Below are 10,042 nucleotides of genomic sequence, written 5' to 3'. Positions count from 1 at the left end.
CTTTGATAAAAGTTAGACTTAAAACCACTATACGATCAAATGACTTATGGAAGGATGAAGTCTATGCATGAATATTGCTGTTCTGCTGTTTCTTTGTTTTCTTGTGTTACTCGTATGTGTTGATGTCTTCACAAGCAGAAACCTGGTGTAAAGCATCACCTCAGATTTCCATGAACAAGCCTCATGAGGGACGAGTCATCAGAGCGACTCTACGTGGGAAATGGACGCTACAGGAAACAGACTTCACAGCTATTCAGGCGCCATGGACTTTCAAGAATTCCACTGTTATGCTACATGGTTTTCTGTGTAATCATGTAGTTTATATGACATTTTACACCCTGCGTCGCAGGTGTCAACAGTTATGGTTTTGAGAAGAACTATGACACTCATGTAAATCAAGGACACAACACAGAATAAGTTATACGTACCTGTAACTTACACAAGTTACAAGAATTAACTTTTAAGTGTAGAAATTTGTATTTTTGTGAGAGTTATTAGAACTCTCAAAGGGGGAAGTGTTGGATTACATTTTTATTAAAGGTTTAATTTAGTTTTTCCACTGCAATAGTATATAACCTGATAAAGTTTAGTAGACTGATTTCAGATGATTATTGAGTCTCCAGCAAAGAGTCTCCTTTCCTGCCAGACCTGTTTTCTCTATTGTGTTTTAAATGAGTCAGATCACTTGATTCTCACCTTTCGGAGCCCAGACGTTGAGTCGTTAGGTTGATTGACTTTCACCTATTGTCTTTAATGGCTCTGGGATGGCTTTTGGAATTGGAGTTCCTGGCCAGTATCAGCATGTGAATAGTTATGCTGATTCAATTGGACTCAGAGTAGGGTGTGTTCCCACTTCATTTGCATGCTTTATTCAGAGTTCCCGCCTCTATGTAATCCCTCCCCCTTGGAATGTATATAGCTACAATGTATAATGTTTTAGTTAGACTGATTTGGGAAGAACTGCAGCCGCGTCAACGCAAAGTCCTCAATAAAGAATAACTTTGTTTGAACGTGATCCCCAACGTCTCCTGGTCTCTTGCTTCGACGAAGAAAAAGTTTTCAACAGATGGTGCCGTGACCCGGATGGAGAAGAAGGAAACTCAAAGAACTGAATCTTAAAACTTCAAGCTTCCTCCAGATTGAAAACTTCAAGCTCAAAGATCTCAACAAAGCTGACTGAGTTCCAGACGAATGTTTTCTGTACAACCAAAGACTCGGTGAGTTTTCACTCCATTCAAAGAACCAATGCAGACCAGTACAAATGTTTTCCTCTGCACCGTTCAGAGAAGTAGTTAACAAACAGCTGTAGAGTTTGGTTAACTAAAGATAAGCCTCTAAAAAGCTTTCTTTTAGAGATGAAATTGATCCTCTGTTGTTGGCAGGGAAGATTAACAGTTACATGTTAATATTGTTTGTACCTTTGTAAGCTAGAGAAGATTTAGCCTCATGTGCTAATAAGATTGTACCCTCTGTTTTGCAAGACAGTAGAGAGAAGTTTTTTTAGTGTTTGTTTGTGGTAACAGAAATTCACAAAATGTTTAGGAAAAGTTCTAGACAGATTACACCTTTTTGGACAGATAGTGAATTCAAGTCTTTGTTATCAGAGCACATGGACTCCATCGTGACTGAGCCAGTCAGATTGAATTTAACAAAGAAATTTGGCATTGATCCAGAGAAAGTGTGGTCAATTGAAGATTGCAAGAAAGTGTTGAGTGCATGTATCAGGAAGAAAAACCTGAAAGGCATCGTCTGTTGTCACCGAGAATTTAGCTTATCCATTGCACAAGAACAAGCTCGTTGTATTGCTACTTTAAACGATCAGAACAAACAATTGCAGACTCACATGTCCTGTCTCAAGACAAAGGTGGGCCATAACAAAGCCTCAACCAAATGTGATTTAGAAGACCAACAGTCAGATGAAAGCTATCCTGATTTACAGTCTTTTGATAGTATAGAGGACAATGTCAATACAGATGTAAATGCAGTTGAAGTGTGCGTAGCTAGACAAAAGCCTCAGGGAAAAGGTGTTGATACAGTTCCATTTGCAACCCCCATATTGCAGCCACAAGCAATCAAAACATCTTTAGGTCCTAAAGAGATTGAGAGAATTGCTGAAAGTTTGCCATCAGTGCAAAGAAATTTTTCTGAGTTTAGAAGAGCATTGATCAGCAAAATGCGGCTCTATGATATGACTCTAGCTGAAGTCACCCAGCTAATATCACAGATCTTGACTGAGTCAGAATTCAATGATTTTGAAAGTGCTGTAAATAATTCTGAACTGCAACAAGCCAGTAAAGATGAATTGAGAGAGGAAGTTCTGAAAGTGTTAAAGGACATTGTTGGACCGAAAGTGGACTGGTCGAAAATTACCAATTGTGTACAAGAGAAAGAAGAAACTGTGAGTGAATATACTGAGAGGTTCTGTCAGGTAGCTGTAACGTACAGTGGAATAGTGGATGATTCCGAAAGTGTGTTAGCTGACAAAGGAGCTCTAATCCGAATTTGGGCAGATGGTCTTGTAGCTGAGTACAGAACAGCCTTGCCATTCCTAGATATTACGTGGGCTAAAAGAACTCTCAGAAGTAACTTAGAAAGTTTAGCTATTTGGGAAAGAAATTCTGATGTCAAAGAGAGAGTAAGAATTGCAGCAGCATCCATTAAGGTCAACTCAGAGAAGCCAAAGAAACGCAAAAGTCCTAGAGAAGCCAGTTGTTCTTACTGTGGCAAGCACGGACATTTTGGAAAAGAATGTAGAAAAAACAAAAATAACTTAAGGCAAGTTAACAATGTTATGCAGCTCTTACTACATTTGTTTGCTACTTTGAAGCAACCCCTCCCCTCGTCATTGGACTCGTGGGTAAGCTTTTTGAGGTGTTAACAATTTGGGCTGTGATTGCTTAATCTCCCCCGTAACTTACAACAAAGATGAAAGACTTATTTTTGTTTAATAGAACAAAAGGAAAGTGACTGTCTCAGCCTTTGTTTGGGGGACATTCAGAAAACTCACAGCCTTAAAATGTTATACCACAGAATATTGCAGTTAGACAACCATCCTCTGTTAATGATGTTTATTAGGACTGATGTTTCACTGGAGAATGGAAATGTGCCAATTTTTCTCACACACTGTACAGTGTGCACACAACAGGGTGTTACGTTGCTAAATGGCCACGGTTACCTGCTGCTGAGTGCGGTTTATTTCTATCTGTTTTTAATTTCCTATACAGATCACGTGAGGTCCCGCCGGCTGTGATTGTGGGCGGGGCAACTGCTTTAAAGACGCCCAGTCTGGAGACCGTGGGCTCTCTCTCACTTCCCATCTGCTCCTGGTAGCAGGCGGAGCACAAGCTCCGACGCGTGCTCGGCCTGCTGCTTCCTTTGTACTTGTTTAGAGCTTGGTTCAATGTTGGTTTCACAAGCACGATCCCGATATGGGATTATTGTTTGTTAGTTTATTGTATTTATTTTACAGCTGGTGGTAATTGGTGATGGGTTTTTGCATATTATTTAGTATAGATTAGTGGAGAGCAGGAGAAAGAGGACCCGGAAGACTCACACAAACTCTGTCTTTTGTTTTGAACGGGAGGCAGGCAAGTTTCATCCGCTTTGAAGAATAGTGTGGGTCAGGGTTTTCTTTTGTTTTTGTTATGTTTATTTTTGCCACCATGCTCTGCGTACGCTAAGGCGTATCACTTAATTAAAATTATTTATTTACACTGTCATCGAATCTCTGTGGTCTTTTATATGTTATGCCGATCCATAAATAATTTGATGGGTTCGTAACATATAAATGGGGGCTCGTTTAGCCGGGTTTTGAACCATATTTGTCTTTTTTTTGGCTGCTCCTCGGCTTGGGGATTTCCGCATAAGCTCCTCCCACTTGCGGCGTAAACTCCTCCCACTTGCACATTTGTGAAAATCCCTCCTACTTGCGGTATAAGCTCCTCCCACTTGCGGCATAAGCTCCTCCCACCTGCAGGTCTCCGGGCTGCAGCGATACATACATGGAGTAGGCTTGCGAGCTGGAAAAAACAAACTCTAGTCAGGCCAATCACATCGTGTATACTAGAGTCGGTGAGCGGGCTTAACATAATGACGGCATAAGTTGTGAATTCCCTGCTACTTGAAAACAAAGAAGAGCTGCTGCTGGCGAACAGTGGTCTTTTGAATCGGCTTTGGCCGCGACTCTGGAAGACTTGAAGTTACACTTTTCGGTGAGAAAAGAACGGCACTGAAGTCATTCTTAAAAAGGAAGATGTGTTCGGAGTTTTGCCGACCGGATACGGCAAAAGTTTAATCTATCAACTAGCTCCGCTGGTGGGAAAACACTCTGAGGTGCGTTTCCCGTACAACTATATAGCTCGCTGCTTAACTACCATAGTACGATGCATCGTTGGAGAAATCAACTAGTCACGACTGTTTCCCGAAACCGTATGTCGCAAAGTATCGTTCAACCAAGTTGGTTTATGACGTCTCGCACGTGGTGGACTAGTTACTTATTTTAATTAATCTGTTTGAGATCGAATTAACGCTAGATTTTGTCATATAACTTACAGACATGGCATCCGAAGACCATTTCTAATTTTTCTCAGTTATTTTGCTTTATTACCAGACTCAATATTTGGCTCGTTCTTACTTAGAGCACGTTCACACATGCGCACTCTTCAAAAACGGTGCTTTAAATCTCTTGACAAACTAAAAGACGTAATTTACATTTGTATGTATTCTAAATAAATAACACAGGTTGTACTGAATGTCAGCTTGCCTATTTTGCTCGAGATAAGGATTTATTAAGTCCACGTGCCATGCAAACTAGAAACTATGCTTCTGACCACAGGTCGAGAGCTGTCGTTTCAACCACACAACTTTGTAATGCCGTTTGCGACTGTTCGTTGGAACGATGGTTTCGGGAAACACCGATTCATTGAACTATGCTGATAATGACGGAACTTGCGAACATAGTTGGCTAACGATGCTTTTGGGAAACACACCCTGGACGTTTCTGAATGGTTAGTTGATACATTTATGTAGTTGTGTTGAGTTACATTGATCCATCTAATTATAATCGACTTGCATGTACCGTCATATTTAGCTTTTCATACTTTTAACATGTTTAAAATGTTTTGGTCAAATAGTGTTCTGTGCTTGTCTGACAGAACAGTTTTCATGCTTATGCTCGAATTTTTGCCATTAGAAGTTCTAGAACTGGTTACACTGTTGTCGCTTGCGAAAACCAAATGGCGGCGATGTGGGTGGAAACGTGCAGTTTAAAGGAACACTCCACCGTTTTTTGAAATAGGGCTTATTCACATTCTTTCCTACATTTAGATAGGTGGGCAAATGCATTTTTGTGTCAGTGCATGCATTGTTTAAGTTTGACAGGGTCGGCGTTAGCTTAGCTTAGCACAATGAATGGGATCCTTTGTTGCCAGCTAGCATGTCCTGAGTAAAAGTGATCAAAAAAAAAAAAAAAACCCACCTAATTACTTCTTGTGGCCTGCGTATTCACAACGAGTACAAATAGCGATCCAGATTAACACTAGGCGATTTTCTTAGGCAGATATTGACTTGGGACTATATTAGGTGGAAGCACAGGCGAAGCACAGCTGCTTAGGCGAAGCACTGCTACTTCGGCGCAGAGATATCACGCAACACATGAAATCCCACGACTTCCGTCAACATACCAGCGTGCAACGCGTCAAAAAAAAACAGAAGAAGAAGAACATACCGGCGTGACCTGCACCGAGTGTCTTCGCTTTTGGATGATTTATTTTGAGAAGTTACAGCAAACATGGTTATTACCTGCATAGCAAAAGGTTGTGAGAACAAGCAAAGGACATACACGAATGTAATGTTTCACAGAATTCCATCTAATGTGGAACTGAGAAATAAATGGCTAGCAGCTCTGGAGATCTGTAGTTCAACGCCTCTCAACAAAATAAAGCAGTATCGTGTTTGCGAAGAACATTTTGCACCAGAGGACTACTTTGAAAAAATGGAATATGGGTCCAGAAAGACGGTACTACGTCTGAAAGATACGGCCGTCCCATCTATTTTCAAAGCACAGGAAGAACAAAGTGCACATGTAAGTTGTCTTTTATTTCTCTTCCTTATGTTAATCTGTGTCTTTATTCGGATGTAAAATAGATGCTGCACTAGACTACGGATAGACTAGACTACTATCTAGACTACGAACCTCATGTTGAATTCAACCTGTTTAGCATGAACAAACAAACAAAAATAAAAATCGCTGTTATCGTTACCTGTAAAATGAAATGACTGAGGGCTAAGTTAGCTATATTTCTCTCACCGAGTTAGACTCAGGAGTTTTAGTATAACTACTAGAGAGGAGAAGGGTACTAGCATTTTGACCAAAGGAGGTAGCAGAACGGTCTTCATTGTTTATGTAACACACACACACACATATATATATATATTATTTTTTATATTTTTATTATTATAGATCCTGTACTGTCAGAGAAGATGAGTCAGTTGACTGAGTAGTACATAAGCACTGGTAGTATCTGTAGAGAATGTAGGCTGGAGCACTTTTCTTCCTACATGAAACACTGATAGTGTCCAGTCCTCTGATACTACCTTCACCTTGCTCTAATGAATGGCAATGAATATCCAATATGACATTGCATTCATGTGATTTTGAATCATGTTCCTGTATGTTTTGAATTTGTGGAGTAACACTTTTCATTTATTGTGACAATCATCCATCAGGGTGAGCTGAGTGATGTACTGCAAGAGCTATCAGAACCTGAGGAATCCTTTCACCAATTTGCGGGTTTACCACAATCAACCCCCCAGAAATCACAAACTGCCATGTTCAAGGTTCCATTGCCTTTGCAGCTGACGACTTCTGCACAGATAGCAACATGTACTAAGCCATGGATTGCCCTTGCACCCACATGGACACAACAATCGGTAGGCTGATGAACCCTTTTTCATGTTATAGTTACATATACTGTATGAATGCAAAAACTAATGAATAACATGAAATATATTTCTTTTGCAGGACATTGCGTCTTTGTCCACCATGATGGCTGTGTGCGGTCCAAGAATGAGTCTAACCTTTGATGTGAGTGGCCAAGTTGCGTGTTATCTTTGATTCATGATGGAAGTTATGAAAAGGTTACAGTTATTGTTTATTCATTCTGCTGGCATTTACGTGAAACGCGTTCAAATGCAGGCATAGAGCAGTCAAATGATTGCCAGTTTACTCTAAGTCATTTTATGTGATGTGACAAACACATTGTACTCAAACACTAGAATGCAAATGTGAGTAATAAAATAATTCAATGTGGATTTGTCAACAACAGGAAACACACCATATTGTTTCTGGTGAAATGGACATCAGCTCAACATCTGCCTTTGATGTCAGCATGACCTCCGAGCCGGCTACTGACCCAGCGGACATCAGTTTTGTTCCTCTGTCAAGCCCCTCCACCTCTACCACAGGAAGCTCAGCAAGCCTGTCTGGACCACACCGAGGATGGAAGGAAAGGAAGTGGATGGTAAACGAGTCCAAACTAATGGAACTCTTTCGAAAATGTACAATTTGCGGAGTAGTAATGTGCAACCTCAACCAGAACATAAAAACATTTGCCAGCAGAATACAAATCACATGGAAATTCAACAATGGACACACTGGGGAATGGGAGTCATGTCCCAATACTCGGGGAATGGCTGAAAATAACCTAGTTTCAGCAGCAGCCACACTTTTCACAGGTGCAACATACACAGACATTGCTGACTGGGCTGGGCTATTGAATCTTCAGCTACCACAAAAATCCGCATTTTACACCATACAGTCAAGCTACCGCATTCCTGTCATCAGCGAAGCCTACAAGAAGCAGGAAAGCATCATCAAAGCCAGACTCATCTGCCAGACTCTGGATGGTGAGGGTGTGCATGTCTGTGGGGATGGGAGGAGCGAAAGCCCAGGCCATTCGTGCAAATACACCACATATTCATTAATGGATGACTCTACCAACCAAATTGTTGTTTTTGATTTGATTCAGGTAAACAAACAAACAAAAACAGTCAATAATGGACACAAACCTTCATTAAATATGGTCTAAAATGTCATCATGTGTAACCTTGGTGACCCAAGCCAAAAATTCTGTCGCCATGGAACCAATCGGTTTCAAAAAAGGTCTGGATAAGCTTTTAGATGAAGGGATTAATGTGAAAGTGGTGACCACTGACAGACATCCCTCCATCAGGAAGATGATGCGAGAGGACTATCCGGACATCGCACACCAGTTTGACCCATGGCATGTAGCAAAAGGTAAGTCTATTAGTCTAATTACATGCACAACCCCTAATACTTATTCTCCTTTGTTCTCTGTGATACTCTGTGTTTGACAGGTACCATTGGAGACATTTTTTTTTTATATGTGCATTGTCTGAGGTCCACTTTCATTCTAACATTTTTCTGTTATAATTCAGGAATAAAAAAGAAATTGGTTATGGCCTCTAACCGTAAACATTGCAAGGACCTTGCTCCATGGGTAAGAAGCGTGAGCAACCATATGTGGTGGAGCTGCAGCTCCTCTAAAGGAGATGAAAAGGTACAAGCTTATTGAATAGATGTAAAATGCACAGTACAACTGCTATTATCACAGACAGTTGACACAAACAACATTATAGCATGCATTTTTTTCAGATTAATTTTGAAAGGAATGTAATGGAATGTCTAAAAAAATTCTGTTTGTGCTCTAATGTAATTATCAGGAGTTGCTTAGACGATGGACGTCCATCCTCCATCACATATGTGGTGTCCATCGATGGGAGGAAAACGGAATTGAATACAAGTGCTACCACGCTGACCTCTCATCAGATGAACAACGGAAGAAGAAATGGTTGCCTCAGGACTCACCTGCCTACAAAGCTCTCTATGAAGTTGTGTTGAACACGCGTCTACTGAAAGATCTGGAGCAAATGGCGCTGTTCAAGCACACAGGTATGTCTAAACAAGTGAGGGGCCATGCCCTGAAATTTTACCAGTGCCTACATTTTACACTAGTCAAAACTTGACTATTTCCACTATTGTACAGATCAAGCACACAAGTTTCAGTAACTTGTATACATTTTCTAATCTCTACTGTCAATTTTGATTTATGTTTTAACAGGACAACTCGAGGTTTTCCACAACACCCTGTTGAAGTACTGCCCGAAGCGCCTGCATTTTGAGTACCAATCCATGCAGGCACGCACAATGTTGGCCATTATGGACCACAATGAAAATCATGACTCACCACGTAAACCGGAAGAAACAAGTGGTAAGTACCAAAAATATACCAATTATAAATTCTCCTATGACCAGTTGAAGATTGTTACTTTTCATATATAAAATGGATAAATTATGTTCACACTCTGATAAACTAGAACCTGAACCACGTTTTACATTTCAGCAATAGAAATGTCTATTGATTTTAAAATAGCCTAATATCTGGCCTTGACTTATATCTGACCAAATTAATGTTTTAGAATGTAACAATACTTGTTCTGGTAATGGATATCCGACTTACCAAATTATTATAACTCATCCCTGACCGTTTTAATTTTAGGCCTCCCAAGACACAACATTGTGTAACAAAAACAGTCAAAACAGTGGATTGCAAGACCTATTTACACAAAGACAACCCAAAATTTCAGAGATGACCTTATGGAGGATGTTGTTAAAAGAAGACTAGACCCATCCATCAAATATAAAGACTCATCATCTCGCATTCAAGTCCCGTGCCTGACAGCAAATATTGGCCTCCATCCAAAACCCAGCAAGGAGGACGTCATCGAAGGCCACACATCAAGATTCAAAACTTAGTTTTAGACCTTCAGTGCCTTCTCCAAATCATATGTGTAATTTTATTGTCATACGTTTATTCATAATAATAACAGTATTTCTCAGTTTTCTCTCTGTTTTCTCGTTATGGCGAATCAGCATGCACATGTAATACTTCTATAGTAAAAGCTGTTTTATCACATGTTGGTAATACATTACCAGAGTTTATTAAATCAAGTAAACAGAGAT

The 10,042-nt window shown here is 40.2% G+C and overlaps 1 protein-coding gene across 5 annotated transcripts; it reads left to right on the top strand.

The window, feature by feature from the left end:
* The first annotated feature begins 4,025 nt into the window (after positions 1-4,025).
* On the top strand, positions 4,026-10,040 carry LOC311301813 (uncharacterized protein). 5 transcript variants are annotated; one of them, XM_084427159.1, is made up of 9 exons: positions 4,026-6,082; positions 6,727-6,930; positions 7,022-7,084; positions 7,326-7,905; positions 8,028-8,296; positions 8,458-8,579; positions 8,743-8,971; positions 9,141-9,290; positions 9,579-10,032. In XM_084427159.1, exons 5-9 carry the CDS (start codon positions 8,089-8,091, stop codon positions 9,602-9,604), a joined length of 735 nt encoding a protein of 244 aa, XP_084283285.1. In that variant the 5' UTR covers positions 4,026-6,082; positions 6,727-6,930; positions 7,022-7,084; positions 7,326-7,905; positions 8,028-8,088; the 3' UTR covers positions 9,605-10,032. The 5 variants fall into 5 exon arrangements, with proteins under 5 accessions (XP_084283285.1, XP_084283284.1, XP_084283282.1 ...); XM_084427158.1 differs by having other exon boundaries at positions 7,326-8,296; positions 9,579-10,040; XM_084427156.1 differs by lacking the exons at positions 8,458-8,579; positions 8,743-8,971; positions 9,141-9,290; positions 9,579-10,032 and having other exon boundaries at positions 8,028-8,297.
* The last annotated feature ends 2 nt before the right edge of the window (positions 10,041-10,042 follow it).

This window comes from Rutilus rutilus (genome assembly GCF_951802725.1).
Source record: "Rutilus rutilus genome assembly, chromosome: 13".
Lineage (NCBI taxonomy): Eukaryota > Metazoa > Chordata > Actinopteri > Cypriniformes > Leuciscidae > Rutilus > Rutilus rutilus.
The sequence above is the reverse complement of the archived record's forward strand: the minus strand, read 5'-3'. Positions and strand labels throughout refer to the sequence as shown.